Source organism: Centroberyx affinis, unplaced genomic scaffold (assembly GCF_046629955.1).
Source record: "Centroberyx affinis isolate AG114_WGS23_722 - 3 ecotype Tasmania unplaced genomic scaffold, CSIRO-AGI_Caff_v1 ptg000739l_1, whole genome shotgun sequence".
NCBI lineage: Eukaryota > Metazoa > Chordata > Actinopteri > Beryciformes > Berycidae > Centroberyx > Centroberyx affinis.
In genome coordinates, this window is record NW_027279352.1 from 189549 (window position 1) to 208456 (window position 18908).

Sequence of the window (18908 nt, forward strand, 5' to 3'; positions counted from 1 at the left end):
TTCTGTTAACGTTCTGTAAAGGGTTTTTTTTTAAAATAACCTTTAACGTTCTTTAAAAGGTTGCAAAAAATGTAACCTTCAGAGAACCTTTAAGGAATGTTCCCTGAAGGTTACCTGTTTGCTGGGACCCGACTGACAGTTGCCAAGGCATAGGATACACACACCATTCGCATTTGAGTTGTTGACGAGTACACACTACCTGACTGCATCCAGATTCCGCTTGTAAAAATCAAACATGTTTGATATAATCGTAGTGGCTCCAACTCACGTCGGGAGGTAAGAGATTGGAGTCTGTTCCCCTCACACACTTGTCGATTAGAGTCTGTACCCCTCATACACTTACAGATTTTCTGTGCCAACTGGCCTGCAGACTAGTGCAGACCAGGACAGACTCGGCCCGATTGTGAATCCTGGCTAAAATTGGGGCAATAGTTGTCTAGTATATCCCCAGCCTAAGAGGGAGTAATGCATTAACATGAAATCGCCCTCGCTTCATTTGGCTCACTTGGTAATGGGACACCCTCCATTATGGCGGCGGCTCGCGGGAACACGCAAGTGTGTTTAGGGGCCAAAATGGGACGGGGGTCCGCTATTTTACATACACTCCTGCTAATTTGTTTGGGACGGCCTTTACTATGGTGAACCCTCCACGTGAACGCGCAAGCAGAGGGGGAGTGGATAGGGCGAGGGGTTAGGGGCTGGTTTGGGATTGGGCCTATACTTTTTCTTTTTACTACACTACGTACTACATCTGCCCTTAGAAAGTATGTACTGTGCATGTAGTAGGCAGACAATTGGGACATACTATTTCGTCATCACATTGCGTCTTGAACTTTGACCCTCTTGCTTATATCCGTTGCAGTAATACGGTTGCAGTTTGTTTGTTTTGTTTTTTTCTCTCTCTGGCGGCTCAGCATGCGGCTCAGTCGAAGTGACGTGTCTTCCGCTGCGCAGAGGATTGTGGGTCAGAATAGCCAAAAAAGCATGCTTGCCTGCATACTGCAAAATTCGACCGGATGTAGTAGGGTATCCGGGTATTTTCTGGCATACTACATTGACATGCATGAATTGGGACATGCTAAATCTTTTTCTGGCATACTAAATAGTATGGAAGTATGGGTATTGGAACATACCCTATGTCTTGTCTGTCCTGCAGGAGCATGGTGGGTGGGGTCATCATCAGTACTGATGGAGTGCACCTAAGCATGGTGAACTCCTTGTACTTAAGAAGCCCTCAGGCAGTCAGTGGCTCCCTCACTCCTATCCATACCTCTTTTGTTCTCTTGCGGCCTAGACGAGCCGGGTTGTAACACTAGCGTGGAGGAATTTAGAAACTACACAACTAGAAGTCCAACTGCAATGGCACAGCCCAGTTACCCAAATCGCTTGTGTAATCTAATACTCGATTGCTTTGTCTGTCTACCCGAGGCTATTTGATTGACAGACCTCATTAACATATTACAGCGAAAAAAATACTAAATAGGAGAATTGGAAAATAGGAAAAGTAAATAAACTAATATATGTGCCAAGATTGAAAAAATTATCTTAACCCATCATAAACAGTTAAATATTTCAGTGGGATATTTCACAGATAAAAATAAGAAAATATATATAAAAAAATAAATGGTTTACAACTGTGATTTGTGAGCAAAATAATTAATAAAAACAGAAGAAAATATTTAAGTATGTAAAGAAAAACAAAACATGTATATCATTTATTTGTGTCAGTGTAATTATATTTCTACATGAATATAAGTGTATTTATTTAATGATCTATATTTGATACTGGATTATCCTATTTGAGATCCTGGTACTCAACTAAACCGTACCCCCATAGTTTATACCACAGGATAGTGATCTGAAAACCTTCATCGATAGAGGGCAGTAATACGTCATTGATTCGTCTACACTGCCGAAAATTTACAAGACGAAGAAGCACGGGTTTTACACTCGCTCCTCCTCTTATGACGCTGTCAGGAAGCGCTTGGAGCTCTGAATTAATCCGGACTTTTCATCCAGGGCAACAGCAATGAAATAATAACAACACTGCTCTGTAAATCTGGAATTTTCATCCAGGACAATTTAAATGAAATACTAACATCAATGGAATCCTTTGTTAAGAATAGCACCGCCGTACCGTAACTCAATATCCAAGCAAATCACCAGTGATTTTCAACTTTTTGGTAGGACGTCAATATCCAGTCCTCTCTGTTAAGATTTTTCTAACATAATATGAAATGTGTGGAGTTAACATTAACCTTAAACTTGTCGAGTTAACACTGTGTCTCCATAGTAGCTAACAGACTGTTATGCAGTGAAGCTATACCAACACAACAGCCAGACATGAGGTCAATGCATTGAAATTGTCTGAGTGCTCTGGAAATACCTTCCTTAGCAAGGGTGAATGTTGTGTGTTTAACAGATCATCCTGTTGATTAGGAGGACAAGCTGGGAGGAGGACTGATGCTTGGAGAAGGATGGGGACATTTCAACAATTAGGTAACTCTGGTTTCTAACACTGATTAACTTTTTTTTTTTCAGTCATATTGCAAACAGGACTGTAGATTTTAATGGTTTGCTTAACTCACTATTGCCAGGCTTGTAGAAACTAAAGACAATGTTTGTAATGTATACAAGAAGAGTAGACCTATGTAAAATAAATACATAAATAAATAAAAAGTTAATTTAGATTACTTTTTATCCCTGGTGTAGCCAAAAGTGTTTTTGCTCCTAACATTGACACATTACATAGTAAGTAGAGGCAGTTCAAATATAGGGCAGTTAGGAGGCGTCCATATTCACAAAGCATCTTTGAACTGAAGTATGATCATAGATTAGCATGCATCTTAATTTATAGTGAAGTTCATATGGTCCTGTAAACTGACCACATCTGTGTTCATTGAAACTTTATGTATTCAAACTCAGATTAATTTTGAATGTTTTAATCTCAGCATAGTTGAACTGTATGTTCTGCAGAAATTAAGTTAACAGGTGGGTGTAAATGATGATCGGCCCAGAGCAACCATTAAGTCTCTTATCTTAATGGTCTCCATATCTTCTGGCCTCCATATCTTCTGGCATCTGTCAATGCAAATCATACCTTTTGGAGGTCATCATCAATATTCACTTGGAGCAAACTTGCAAATATTCACCAAGACTAGTTAACTGAAATGGAAGGTGATTGAAATTGTATATGAAAGATAGCAAAATGTTTTATGTTTCACTGTCTTTGTAGGTCCAATGCTGAAGAAAACCCTCACCAGGGGCCAGATGTATAAATGATGCATATGCACAAAACAAATAAATATGCCACTTTTCACACAGAAATTGGTATTTATAAAAAAAAAAGAACATGCCATCAGAATGTGCACACGCCCATGCATGCTTTACACTACATGCACACTGACTTTTGAATCAGCTGAGCTGAGTGTGGTATAGCAGTGTGGCAAAGAGAAGGATAATGTCAAAGAGGGAATTTGGGCGACATTGGCTTAATCTTTTCAGTACACCATTGTAGCCTTTGAAGTCTCCATAGAGTTTCATGATAACATTTATAGATGTAAGCATTAACATCCTTTTTTTACAAGCATGATTTTTATTCTAGCACGAGTAAATAGGTTTCATATTATCATCCAAATCATACAGTAATGCGGGGATAAGAATAACATACATCGGATCATAAATTAAACCTGCTCGTTTGATCAATCAAAAGGCTGTTATGGTTCACAATATATTTGGGTGCGTAATGGCTGGGTGTAACAATACAGTGGATCCTTACGGTGCTGTTAGAGCAGTGGTTCTCAACCTTTTTCATATCAAGGACCCCTAATTTAGTCCACATTAGGGCCACGGACCCCCATTTGATGAGATTTTGTCTCTCGGACCCAAATCTGAGAATATTTTTTATTGTCAGATATGATTTTGTATAGAATTCCATGACTATCTGTACTGTAGGTAGAGATAACAGTGAAACTATGATCAAAATAGACATTCTAAAATGACAAAATAATGAAGTTTAACAATTCATCAATTTGCTGGGGACCCCCTGGAATGCCCTCAAGGACCCCTGGTGGTCCCCGGACCCCACGTTGAGAACCACTGTGTTAGAGGACGTTGCCAATGCAAAACTAAGGAGAGAACTGAGTCTGATTTTCTGGCCCATGCTGATGATTGGAGTTTATGTCCAGAAAAGGTTAAACAGAGGTGTGTTGACATTTGATGATGATTGAGATGTTTAAATTAGATCAATGCGCGAACACCACTTAGACAGGGTTTTATAAATGAAATAAAACTCTACATGCATGTTTCCAATTTTTTGCATACACAGATTTTTAGTCTTGAATCTAGTTCAATGCATCTGGCCCCAGGGCTTTAAACAGCTTTGAAATGACTGGGAGACCTTTATGCTTAGTTCCAGAATTTCCCTATAAGAGACTCTGATCTCTTACAAAGTAACATTATTTTGAGTCTTTTGTGTTGTTTGATCAATGTTATCTTACTTTCCCTTATTTACCAACAAACCACTGCTGCATAGCCTCCCACTGGTCTCTATAGCTGGGGTGTGTAACGTGGCTTTCAGCTGGTCAATTACAGCAACGTTTCCAGTTGATTGTGGAATCATTTTGGGGGGAAATATATGCAAATACATATTGAGCCTTGCAAATTCAATTTTTGAATTCATTTATTCAACAAATTCATTTTTTAATTGAAAGGTTGAATGAATTAATTTATTTGACAGTTTCATAAAATTACAGCTCTCAGTTCAGTATGAGCATGACAGATTCCAATTTGCAATTCAAATACAGTCTCTGGGGGCACAAATCTCCTTCTATAACCCTGCTTTTTATTATTTGTTATTAATTTGTTATTGTGCCCAGTTGATCAGATGTTAGGATTTTTTCCTCCTCTGAAGCAGGAAGGCGGCAGGGATTTAGGATAATACTCAATAGTGTGAGTGATAATATCTCTAACCTTTGACTTTGTGCTGACCCTTGTTAGATATGGAGGTGATGACCCCACTCATTGAGAACCCAGGCCAGGTCTCCGAGGAGAACTCTGATGAGGACCATGATCAGGATTTGCTGCCTGCCCAACAGTATGAGCTAGACACCCACCAAGGGATCACGTACGGCTGACACAACACCCACAACCGCCCACCCAGCCTCTTGCAACACCCACCATGCCTCATGCAGCACCCATCCGTGTTCATAATGAAATTGTTTTAATAATACGTTACAAGATCCCCCACCCCCCTCCGCCAAAACACTCAGTCCTACAGCTTTGTTACTTTCTGCCCAGGGGGCACCATTCCATTGCACCATACGCTCACGTGAATTTAGTGCATGCTCAGTTGTACCCTGAATCCATACTAGGGCTGTGAAAATGTACATGTTAATTTTTGCAATTAATTTGAAATGTTTAACGTGTTAAAAAAAAATTAACACAATTGACATATTAGACATTAGATTGAGTAACAATGTTACTCAATCTAATATGCCTGATGTGAACATCAAATCATGATTGTCGTGCCGATGCACAGACCAGTAGACAAGTTTTGCACTCAATCTGACAGAGTCTCCCGTAGTGAAAATGAGAGTGAAACTTAAAGGTCCCATATCATGTAAAACTGGATTTCCCTTGCCTCTTCGATTATAAAGGAGTTGGATGTGCTATCTAAACATTGTGAAAGTATCAAAATGCTGGGCAGCCAACTAAATCCACACAATCCATATTAGAAAAGCGAGCCTCTAAACGAGCCGTTTGGACTTCCGTAACTTTGTGGCGTCACAAAGGTTCGCTCATTATCATTTTTGTAAGAAATAATAGACTAACAAAGTGTTTTTTTCAAAAAGGGGTGGAAGAATGGGAAAATGGCAATGCAAATAACGTCCCATTATTTCACGTTTATGAATGAGGAAACACCCTACCATGATGGTATCTGCCCCTAACGTCAGGCTAAACCTGCCGGTACGTTTTATGAATGAGTCCCAGAGCTTTCCCAGGCTTTCAGTAGTCTCTACCAGTGTCTCGAAGACCTGCTGGATCTTAATTTACTGCTTGAGCCAGATGTCATTTGTACCAACATGGACAATAATGGCGTGGGTGAAGGTCAGTGAGAGCTGGAATCAGTTCAGCTATGTCCAGAATTTTGGCACCAGATAGACAGTCGGTTATGCCATTGGGAACTTCAGCAAACCTTACCAGGGAATCGCCAATCAAAAGGAACTAAGGGTCATAATTTACACATCCCCCACTCTACACGGTAAGGTTTGCAGGTGCACTATCAAAGCAGGGGACAGTATTTTCCGTGACACCAGTCGTATTGTTTACCACACGAGTGTCCGTAGCGGCCACAGACACCCGGGGGCAAACAGCAGCAGCAACACTGTTCACAGAGGTGGAAGAGTCGGTAGAAGGTGCTGGTATGCAGGGATGCTTGCTAACAGGAGAGGTAGCATAGGAACTTGCCGGACTCACTGGGGGACTGGGACGAGTCGCCACAATCCTCAACTCCGTTGGGATCGAAGAGCGGGAGAGGATAGTGGTCGGGGCTGCCACTGCTGTTTTTTCCATTATCAGAAACTCAACCTTCACTTTTTATATTTACTTTGCTTAATTCTCCCATTGTTGATTTTAACCTATGCCATAAATAACCACCTACACAGTTACATTTCACAATCTTTGGTTTTGTGAAAATCTTCGCATTCATGCATGTAGTGTAATGGCACTTATTGGAACAATTTTAGTCTACCATTTTACCATAATTTTCCAGGACCAAATAGTATGAAAATTGATGTGATTACAACTTTCTCTTTGTTGTACAGGTTTAGTCAAGCTCTCATCCATCTGTTGAAGGGAAACATAGGTACAGGACTGCTGGGCCTACCTCTGGCAGTGCGCAATGCAGGGATCATTGTAAGTATCTTCCACAACTCCCTCCAACATATGTTGACTGCCTGTGTTGCTTGAATTACTCCATAACAGACCAAAACAAAGAACACTCAGTTAATTTTTTTTTTCTTGAGGTGCATGCAGTTTGCAACGATGATTTCTGTAGCTGTTTTGCTGGTCTTGGCTTTTCTTCTTTGGTATGACACGATCGCATTGCATTGTGGTATGCAGGAGAAATTGTAGGGTACATCGTCTGTTAACTACAGTTTGCAGTGCATTGTGGGTTACACTATATAATCCACTATTTCTGTAATAGGGAACGATTTCAAACACAGCTTAGGTGTGGCTCATTAACTACCAGCCAGGACCAAAAGTCTGCAGAATACCAGCCCTCGAGGACTGGTATTCATTGAACACAAACATTGCGTTGAACTTGCAATTATTCTACCTACATGCTCTGAAAAATTACTGTGAATATGTAATCATGCATAAATATTCATCGTGTCTTTTTTTTAATTATCAGACATCACAAGCAGTCATCAAATATATTCCTCTGTTTATGTAAAGAAATTGGACGCAGCTCTGTTTGTGTATTTATGAGAAGGGTATGCTGGTCTGGATTAATATTTATCAAATCAATGAGTACTTTCAAAAGAAGGTAGAGAAAGGAAATGTACTTCTATTAATTAAGCATAAGGTCTTTGGTCTTAATAATAATAATAATAATAATTGATTACATTTATATAGCGCTTTTCTAGGTACTCAAAGCGCTTCACATATGATGGGGGGGGGGGGCGGGGGGGGTCTCAACTCATCCACCACCGATGTGTAGCACCCACCTGGGTGATGCACGGCAGCCAGTTTGCGCCAGAACGCTCACCACACATCAGCTATCTCAGTGGAGAGTAGAGGACTGAAAGAGCCAATTAGGTAACGAGGGATGATTAGGTGGCCATGATGGAAGGAAGGCCTGTTTGGGAATTTTGCCAGGGCACCGGGGTTACACCCCTACTCTTGCGATGAGTGCCGATGGGATCTTTATTGACCACAGAGTCAGGACCTCGGTTTAACGTCTCATCCGAAGGACGGTGCTCAATCACAGGACAGAGTCCCTGTCTCTGCCCTGGGGCATTGGGGATATTATTCATGAGACCAGAGGGAAGAGCACCTCCTACTGGTCCTCCAACACCACTTCCAGCATCAGGTGGTCTCCCATCCAAGGACTAACCACAGCCAGACCTGCTTAGCTTCCCTGTATTAATACAGTATTCAAAACACAATTTCAACAGTATTGTTGCAAAGAGAAAATTCATATGGAGTTGGTGTGGCTGTGTCCACATCTGTCTTATGAATGCATGAATGTTTTATTCATGGATGGCTTGCGCCTTATTTATGAAATTGAGCATCTTTTTCATAAATCCTGCATTATGTCTTCAACATTGATGGTGTTGAGATGACTCACAGACAGACGAGTCCTTGTAACAGGAGACACATACACCAGTCTCCTGGAGAAGATGTTAAACTAACCAATCCATTTTTGTCACATTTCAGTGGGCTATTACGCAGTCATGAAAAAGAGTGTATAGAATGCCTTTGAGAGCCCACAAGTCATTGTTGAACAATATGTACCAATTTTTAAGTTTGTTAAACTGTTTACCAGAGCAAGTGTGTGTTTCATTTCTTATTTAGTTGCCTCAGCCCACATGCCAGTGTGCAGTTTTGTGTTAGAGAAGAAATTCATTCATTTGTTTCTGCAGGTGGGGCCCATATGCCTGGTGTTGATGGGTGTGGTCTGTGTGCACTGTATGCACATCCTGGTTCACTGCAGCCATCACCTTTGTGAAAGGTATATACACACACACACACACACACACACACACACACACACACACACACACATATATATATACACAACTGGGCCAGAGAGACACAGTCACAGAGAAGTCAACAACAGCTGAATTAAAAAGTTTCTTGCCCTGTAAACTGTAGAGCACTGTAACGTTTTGTTTCCTGGTGTTTGGTGTGCCAGTGTACTTGGCTGGCATTTTCCGTTGCCAGCTCAAAAATTCTCAACTCTGTAATCAAGCTGAGTAACACTTTACTTTACAATGGCCTTATTCCAGTGTGTATTAACCTATGGAAGAGTATTGTATGCACTATTATTGTGGGTACATGATGAAATCTATATCTAAATCTATATTGTGTTGTTTTCAGTGGCTGAGTAATAAATACAATGGAAGTCTATGAGATTTGGTTATTACTGTTGCCATTCCGCCTTACTTTTACTGTCTGGGATGAAATTTGGATGGAATGTTCCAAGTAGGATTACTGAGGAGCTTAGCAAGTTTTGTAGCAATTGTCCAATCACAAGCTACAATCACAAGTTATAAACTGAAATGTCATAGGCCACGCCTCCCGGAACTACTACTTAGTTAATTGTGGCCATGTCTTTAAACAAGTCGGCGGGGGGGGGGAATAGTGGAATGGAATCTTTGTGTAGCTTGGTCTGAAAGAGTGGTGTACAAAGTTTGGAGGGAAAAAGTCTTTTCTCCTTGACATGGCCTTAAAAATAATCATCTCCGGACCTGAAAGACTGCACACACGAGGACTCCCTCATATGTGTATGTCGCTCCCTGTTGTGTTATTGTAGAGTTATGATTATTATCATGACTTGTTGCTGTGCTTGAATTTTATTGATTGTTGCAACTTCATACATTGCTAGTATGATAAACTTCATTCATTGTTGCATAATAGCTTGCTTATTGCTGTTCATTTATTGAAGCCATCCTCTGCTATTCAAGAATTCACAAGCCTTCAACCCTTTTAATTAAATTGATGGGACAAATTTAGTTAATAAACTAAACATACTATCCTAATTAATTTCAATAATTTACCATTAATATTAATTAAAATTCCAAATTTATAAATACTGTTGCACCAACACAGTATTGAATCTTCTCAATAGAAATGTAATGAATTTTTAAACTTCTTCAATAGAGTATCCAATATCAGGAAAACGTATTACTGAATATACCCACCAACAAAAAATTCTACTTGTAAGTCAAGCAAAATAAACAGTCATAAACAGTCTGTTACTCGTGGTCTAGTTGAGGTAGACTTTTGAAATGCGGGTCCAAGGCTGTGCTCACCAGAAGAACATTTGTGTAGGTCTCACCTGTGTACTGATCAGAGATGTCTTGGAGGATGGAGCTCTTGATGCTGGCCACAGTGGGAGAATCTCCCTCTTTGGGTGCCATGCTCTTTTCGACCATACATTTCAGTGCCACAATCAGTGATAACGTGAGCTGTTTCTCATCACAAACTACAGTAGTAGCTGTTCTCCTTCATAGCATTTGCTATGAAACCCCCATTCCCACTCTCAGCACCGACATGCACAGCGTGTGCAAATGCACAGCGGAAAAGCTGGCCTGCTGTCGCAGCGGAGGCCCCCCGGTCTCGCTACAAGGGGAAGAAATTACCCCAGGCTGAGAGCCGGCTTTTCCAGAGCTACTAGAGGAGGTGTTCTCCTCCTGGTGGGAGCAACTATATTCCAGCAAGACCCCCATCTTAGGGGCGTCTTCCCTGGATTTGGAGGGGATGGATAAGCATGCCATGGCCCATCTGCCACCGATGGTGGCAGCTCGCCTCCACCCAAAACTGTCAGTTGCATCGCCCGAGCCACCGACTCTGCAGTCAAAAGCAGACCGGTTCCAGTTGTGGCGATCTGCGCCTTTAAGAACGCACCCCCCCACGTCACACACACATACACCCCCATAGATGGAGCAATGGAGAATTCAAAAGCTAATGGCGCCTACTCAGAAGCCGACACATGCAGGAAGAGGTCAGTCCGTCCCAGTGTCCCGCGTTAGCCTGCCAACCCCTGGCAGCGAGTAAAAGTCCGCCGTTTTTAGTAGGCCAACCGTCTGTACAGCCCAGAACCACCTTCTCTTCCAGAACACGCCATTTATTCTTCAACCCACCGCACATCGCCCTGGCCGACTATTCCCGGGAGCCGGCTGCCACATCAGTATCAGAGTACTCAACCGGAGGTAACGCCGGGATTTTCCCGGAGACACGCACAAAGCTGTTTTGCTCTGGTGAGAGCGTTCACTCGGGAGCAGTGACTCTGACTGACCAGACTGTGGAGCTGACTGTGGGTTGGGGTGGCCCTGGACTCAATTGGTGTTTGATTGTGTATTGCACTGTGTATTGAATTGCTGTTGGTTGAGGTTGTGCAGTGTATATTGAATTGTTGTTGGGTTGGGAGTTGCACTTACATTTTCTGTACAATACACTGTGGGGATCTTTGAATTTTGCTGTGTTGTGTGTTTTTTGGCTTGCCGATATATTTTGTGTGCGACTGGCAGTTTGAGGGATAGGCACGTACCAGGTCCTTTGTAGGGTTGACTGGCTGGGCACGTCCTCTTATTTTCTTTGTCAGACTGAGACTCTGACTGGCACCCCCTGGCTACCGCCAGCAACCGCTACACAGTCCACCATGACGGAAAGGGCGTATAAGGTGGCTGCTGTGGCGGTGGCTGCTGAACGTCACATCCATGCTCACTGCCAACCAAACAGAGTTGTATGCAGACATAGCTGAAAAGCCTGGCCCGGCTGTGTGGGACAAGATTTCCATGGTCACTGGCATCTGTCTCTGTGTACAGCGATGCGCTGTCCAGGCGAAAGCCAGATGGCTCAATCTGACCAACCCGTCTGATAGGAAGGAGGAGGACATCCTGGACGTCCCAGTTGTCCCTGAGGGGATCTTCTGCTCCACACTGGCTTCCATGCTGAAGCGATGCGGGGCGAAGGTGCAACCGGTGGCACACACAGTGGCTCTCGCTGACCTCCGCTCAGACGGTCTTCAGGTCTAACCCTCCCTTCCACATCCCTGAGCGCCCTAAAAGTCCAGTTTGTGTCTTGGGCTGCGCCCGGCAAGGGGTAAGCCTGTCACAAAGCGGGGGGACCCATAATAGGATGCCCATGTTGACCCAGACCCTCAGGAGGAGCATGCATTTTAGTAAATACCTTTTTTTTAATTTTGTTTTTTTATGTAGCAAGGTTAGTGCAGATGTTGATAGGTATAACAAAGTGTAGTAACAAACAATACTGACAAGATGTGTGTTTCGCATTTTGAAGTGTGAAGTTTTGTGTTTTTTACCTCTCTGCTGTGCTTTGATTGCTTCTTCATAATCTCAACAACTCTAATAATTTTAAAATCGGTTTTCTTAATATAAGGTCACTCAACTTCAAATCACTTTTAATCAACAACCTTATACTGGAACACAGCCTTAATATGATGGGACTCTGTGAAACTTGGTTGTCGTCAGATGATGTAACGCCCCTGATTGAAGCCTCTCCGCCTAATTTCGTTTTTTTTCACAAGTTGAGCGTGCCACTAAGAAGGGTGGCGGCGTCGCACTAATCCATGAATCAAACCATCCACTAACTAATATTAAATTCTCATCATTTGAGGTGTTATTAATGTCTTCATCGCTACCTACCCTTCAGCATGCCTTGTCTTTCTACATTCCAATTCTTTATCGCCCCCTGGAGCCTACTCTCTTTTTCTGGATGGATTCTCACAATTCATATCGGACCTAGTCACTCATGCAGACCATGTAATTGTCATCTGAGATTTTAATATTAATTTTAACGAGAAGTCCTGCTGCCTGAACAGAGCTTTTACATCTCTTATTGAAACCTTTAATTTTACTCAAGCTGTCACTGAACCCACTCATCACAATGGTAACACCATTGATTGTGTTTTGTACCGTGGTCTCTATGTCCAAGATTTATCAGTGTCCCCATCTGCTCCATCAATATCCGATCACTGCCTTATTCAGTTTACGGTTTTGATTCCCCTCGCCTCAAGTAACCACTGTCCTTCTTTTAAGAGTCATTATATTGATACTGCAGCCAAAGCGGCTCTTAAAGCGGCTCTTAAATCCTCTCTTCCCATCGTTCTCACCCCCTTCAATAATTATCTAGGTTGTCTTGACAGTTTTACCAACAGGCTTAATGACGCTCTACACGGCGTGATAGATTCAGTCGCCCCCTTAAGGGCCAGAGAGCGCACATCCCAGAACATCACCCCGTGGTTCAACGATACTACTATGGCTCATAAGCGAAAATGCAGAAATCTAGAGCGAATATGGCGCAACACCAAACTTTTCGCATGGCCTGGGATGACTCCGTGCGCAACTACAAATATGCGCTCCAGCAAGAGAAAAATGTATATTACTCCAACCTGATAGCTAACAATAGGAACAATCCCAGATTTTTATTTGATACCATCGCCAAACTCACCAAAACCGTTCCCCCGGCCCCTCCCTCCTCTCTTAGGGTTGTCGACTTTATTAACTTTTTTAAGTTTAAATTGAGTCAATCAGAGAAGAGGTTAAGGGTATGGCCTTACCTCTCTCCCTGACTGTTTCTCATCCTGCTCTACACATGTTCACCACTTTTCAAGCCAGCAGCACCCTAATGAAATTTGACACAATTACCTGGGACACTTTTGCTAAACTGGCTACTAGTTCCAAATCCAGCACGTCTCCTAGACCTGATCCCTGCCAACCTATTTAAAGAGCTAGTCCCTGTATTAGGAGGTCCACTCCTCAATATAATCAATGAGTCATTTAACACTGGCATTGTTCCTACAACCTTCAAAACAGCTACAGTTAAACCTCTACTCAAGAAACCAAATCTAGACTCATACATTTTAGCTAACTACAGGCCAATTTCTAACCTCCCTTTCATGTCCAAACTGTTGGAAAGAGCTGTCTCTAGTCAGCTCATAGCCCATCTGTCCAGAAATAATCTTATTGATAGTTTTCAGTCTGGATTCAGATCTCATCACTATACAGAAACGGCACTGACCAAAGTACTAAACGGTCTATTAATTTCCATGGACTCAGATCTGACATCAGTTGTGCTGCTCCTTGACCTGAGTGCTGCCTTCGAAACTGCGGACCATGCCATCCTCTTAGATCGCTTAGAAAACTATGTTGGTATCAAGGGGCTGGCATAAACTTTCATTGTTATTCTGATGATACGCAAATCTACCTCCCTGTAACAGCCAATGACTCCTCCAAAGGTCTGAATCTAGAGAACTGCTTATCTGAAATCAAAAGCTGGATGTGTAGAAACGTATTGCTCTTAAAGCCAGTAAAACTGAGATGTTGCTGGTTGGTCCAGCCAGACATAGGTCTCTGTTCAAAGATGTAACCTTAAACCTTGATGGCTGCTCAATTTCCCAAAGGCAGACAGTCAAGAATCTAGGAGTAGTTTTTGATTCCTCTCTATCCTTTGAACCACACATTAAAAGCACTAGTAAACACTAGTACATGCATTCATAACATCAAGAATAGATTATTGCAATGCGCTCTTCTCCGGCCTACCTTCAACTACAACAAAGGTCTTCAATTAGTCCAAAATGCAGCAGCTGGAGTCCTAACCAGAGCAAGGAAGTTTGACCATATAAGACCAACACTTATATCCCTGTATTGGTTGCCGATACATGCCAGAGCTGATTTTAAGGTGCTCCTCCTGACCTAAAAGCCCTTAAATGGATTGGCACGGTCATACATATCCAAATTCCATATCCTGATTAAACCGTATATTCCAGGACGCCCTTTGCGCTCCTGGAATATACGGGATTATATTATGAGACAGTTTTAACAAGATGCAGATTGTACAAATTCTGATGATTTTTATTCGAATGCCGCTTTCTCTTATCAGAGCAAATGTATGTGTGGTTATACGTGTGTGTGCATACATTCTTAAATGCTTTTATTTTGTTATGAAGTGTGCAGATACCCCTTGGGGTGATGTTACACTATAAATAAAATAAAAACTGAACTGATGTGACATGGAAAAAAAAAAAAAGTCATACATAAGTATTTACATTGCATTTTATATTTTCTTGAAGAGGTTTGTATGGATTTGTTTGTTGTTGTGCTGTGCTAGAGTTGTGTTGTGTAGTGTTGTGTGGTGTTGTGCTGCGCTGTGCTGCGCTGTGCTGCGCTGTGCTGCGTTGTATTGTTTGCAGGGAGTGGTGTGCAGGGTGGAGTGTGGATGAAATGGATGTAGTGAGGGAAGTAGGGCCGCAGTGATTGGCTCCCATGTTTCCAGGATAAGTTGTGTTTCATGGTTAATGGAGGCAGTCATTTTTTCCATTGAGATGTAATCAGTGGAATTCAGTCCATTGTGAAATGTTTAGTTTTTTCCGACTTTTACAGTTTAGGAGGAGGGTCTTCTTAGCGACAAAAAGTGTCAAGTAAGATTCTGGTAAGATGAGTAGGAAGAGTGATTAGTGATAGGTCGCCTAGTACAGTGGTTCTCAACCTTTTTCATATCAAGGACCCCTAATTTTAGTCCACATTAGGGCCACGGACCCCCATTTGATGCGATTTTGTCCCTCGGAGCCAAATCTGAGAATATTTTTATTCTTAGGTATGATTTTGTCCAGAACTACATGACTATCTGTATTGTAGGGAGAGCGATAACAGTGAAACTATGATCAAAATAATCAGTCTCCTACATTCTATAATTGTTCTTGTAAATGAAATAATGAAGTTTAACGCTTCATCAATTTGCTGGGGACCGCCTAGGATGCCCTCAAGGACCCCTGGTGGTCCCCGGACCCCTTCGTTGAGAACCACTGGCCTAGTAAACAGAGAGATGGGGGAGAGTGGAATTCGGCAGTCCAGAATAAGAGACAGTTTGGTGGTGATTTCCTTCCAGAATTGTTGTATGGGTGGGCAACTGCCAGGTTGCGTGAAGAAAGTCATCTAGAGTATTAGGAGGACAGAGTGAACAGGTGTTTGATTCTGTGAGGCTCATTTGGTGCATTTTTTGCATGTAATGTGTGTTCTGTGATTTACCTTATATCGAATGAGTTGGAGGTTAGTGTTTTTAGTCATAGAGTATGTGTTTTTGCAGATTTTAGTCCAGAAGTCGGTGTCATGTGCGGTAGATAGATCTTTTTCCCCCATTTCTGTGTTGGAAGAGATATTGCCAAAACTGTGTAGTTCATTAGTTTATTATAATTTAGACAGTGTCTTTTTAGGAGTTTATTTCTTCTGTTATGGTGGATGTTTGGAGTAGGGATGGGAGGATATAAGATTTTATCTTTTATCGCGATAAAAACACTCAAGATAATTTTATCTTGGTGAATTTCCATTATCGGGATAATCATGAATATCCTCACGAGTGACTTGAAAAAGCTGTCTAGCTCACTAACGTAGAGTCCTATTGATTTCCTGATTTATTTTGAACCATGTGAATGCTTGGATATCAGGTTGATAGGTAGATTCTTTTTATTAATGGATTTTTTTCTCTCATTGTGATTACCTGCTGGGTGTTGGCGAGAGTCTGAATCTGTCCTTGTTTGTTTTTCACTAAAAAGGATGTTCACAAAAAAAAGATGTGTCCTATGATGCAATAAAAATGTTTCTTAATAAAATGTAAGGTAAAGTGATTCCAGTATGTTTTAGTGCCATTTTAAGAGTTTTAAGCATATTTTGATGATTATCGGGATAATATCGTGAATCGCAATTATTTTGGCCAGGATAATCGTGACATGAAATTTTCATATCGTCCCATGCCTAGTTTGGAGGTTATTTTGTTTCAGATTAATCTTTGATGTAATAACAGATTTAATTTGTAGGTATTGGAGAAATGATTCCTGGCCTATGCCGTACTTCTGGACCAGCTGTTCAAACCGTTTTTTGTACGATGTGCTGAACCTGCGTGATACCTTTTGCGTTTCCAAGCCGTGAAGTTCAGTGGTTGTTTATCATGCATGAATTCCGGGTTGCTCATAATGGGGTGTATTTACTTGGTGCCTGTGTTGAGTGTGATTTTGTGCGCTTTCCACCAGGCTGTCAGAGTCGTCACAATGGTGATATTTTGGAAACAGTTGTGCTGTTTTATGGAAGTGTTGATGAATGGTAAGGCTGAGATCTCAATTTCTTTACATTTCTGCTGTTCAATTTCACTCCAAGGGTAATAACATTGTTCAGTGGGGTGAATCCATTTGTTTATGATTTGTAATTGATTAGCCAGAAAATAGTTATAGAAGTTTGGTACTTCAAGACCTCCAAGATTTTTTGTTTTTGTTTTTGTAATGTTGATAGCTTGATTCTGTGTTTTTTTTTTTTTTTTTTTTTGTTTGAGTAGAATTTTCTTATTATTGAATCTAAAGAGTTAAACCAGGAGGGGGGTGGTTGTGCTGGGATCATTGAAAAAAAGGTAGTTTACTTTAGGTGATATTGTCATCTTAGTGGCTGCTATTCTTCCAATTATTGATAAAGGTAATTTCATCCATCTGTTTATATCATCTTATGTTGTTTTAATTCAGATGTGGAGATGCAGCTGAGACATAAGAGCTGGTCCTTGTTAATCTTGGTTACTATTTCAATGGCGAGACGAATGAGTGTGTTTTCACCCCAATACCAACCACAACCCCACCCCCCACCCCACCCCAATCTGTTTTATAAACGAGCTCCTTCCATCCTCTTTCTCTTTCTGCTCTTTATTTTCCATCTAGGCTTTTACGCCAATTTCCCTCTTACTCTCAATGTCTACCTCTCCTACCTACTTTTGTTGCCAGGTTTTCTCCTTTCTTTCCACCTGTCACCATGTCTTTCAGCCTCCCCTAACTTGTTTTGTCTTGCACTCATCTTGTCTAAATGTAACTCTTAGATGTGTTATTTGCTGTCTTTGTTTTGTCTAACTCTGTCTCTCCTTGTCCTCCCAGGTTGAAGAGACCTGCCATGAGCTACAGTGACACTGTGGCTTTTGCCATGGAGCACAGCTCCTACCAGTGCTTCAGAAAGACTGCTAAATTTGGCAGGTGAGATAGTTTCAAAACATTTATGATACTTTTAAGTATATACTTCAGTTTTCTGAGTTATCTGATATCCATTAATTGCCACTTTGTTTCCAGAGGTTTGACTTTATTGTGATACCTCTTGAAACTTGGTGTGGCACTGAGTCCTAGTTTGGGAATAATTCCATGTGCTGCGTGGTAATAGATTGCCTTTATGAAGTGCCCTTATGAATTGACCCAACATCTGATCCAGAAGTGCTCTCTTGATTGGTGCAAGCACAATTAATTTAGTGCAACCTTCTGAGATGAATAGATACTGTATCACTCAGTATATTTACTGATATGTAGCAGATAGCAAAGAGCCTTTGTTTATAAAAAAAAAATAGAACTTCACAGGATGAGTGAAGTGCTGTTAAAGATCTCCAAGATATTTCAGTTGCTCAGATTTTGACATCAGTGAAGTTCCCATTGTAATGTTGATGGCTGAGGATACATGTGCTGACAAACTAATTCAGTCAGAGACACTTACGTCAAAGGAGATTGGACCATTATAGCACTAATGGTTATACAGTTGTATTTGGCGGAAAAGGCTCTGCTCTTGAGGATGCTCCAATAATCTACAGTTTATTGGAGCAATAAACCCCCAAAACAAAAGATTGCTCCCTGCTCGAGTCCTGAATTAGCAGGAAGTGCATAACCACCAAAACTACAGAGCCAACCCAGACCGCTATCCTAAGAGTAAATGTACCTAGCCTATATGACGCAACAAACATGTTGCAATTCCCCTTGAATGCCAACAAAGCCCTTCTCATTTGAGGGGGAGCTCAGCAGCAAGCTTGCCCCTCCTTGAATGAACATGCATCAAGATCCTAGAAGTATACTGGAATGTTGCTGCAAGGGAAATATCCTACACACTAAATTTACCTAGCCTATGTGACGCAACAAGCATGTTGCAATTCCCCTTGAATGCAGAGCCCTTCTCATTCAAGGGGAGCTCAGCAGCATGCTGGCCCCTCCTCGAATGAACATACGGAAAGATACCAATACAGTATATACACTAGTATCTTTATACAAGGGAAATATCCTACAACATTAAATGTACCTAACCTATGTAAAGAGACAAGCATGTTGCAGTTACAAGTCTACAAGGTGTTGAGCAGAATGCTAAATGCTCTCAGAAGAG

At 41.5% G+C, this 18908-nt stretch overlaps 1 protein-coding gene across 2 annotated transcripts in view; it reads left to right on the forward strand.

The window, feature by feature from the left end:
* Window positions 1-2001: 2001 nt before the first annotated feature.
* Window positions 2002-18908, forward strand: part of slc36a4 (solute carrier family 36 member 4) — a 134277-nt gene continuing 117370 nt past the window's right edge. The window contains exons 1-6 of one of the 2 annotated variants that reach the window (XM_071519788.1): window positions 2002-2183; window positions 2423-2499; window positions 4999-5125; window positions 6825-6915; window positions 8649-8737; window positions 17654-17749. In XM_071519788.1, the coding sequence (XP_071375889.1) occupies window positions 2478-2499; window positions 4999-5125; window positions 6825-6915; window positions 8649-8737; window positions 17654-17749 (425 nt within the window). In that variant the 5' untranslated portion in view covers window positions 2002-2183; window positions 2423-2477. The remainder of the gene's footprint in view (window positions 2184-2422; window positions 2500-4998; window positions 5126-6824; window positions 6916-8648; window positions 8738-17653; window positions 17750-18908) is intronic. The other variant, XM_071519789.1, reaches the window with a different exon arrangement.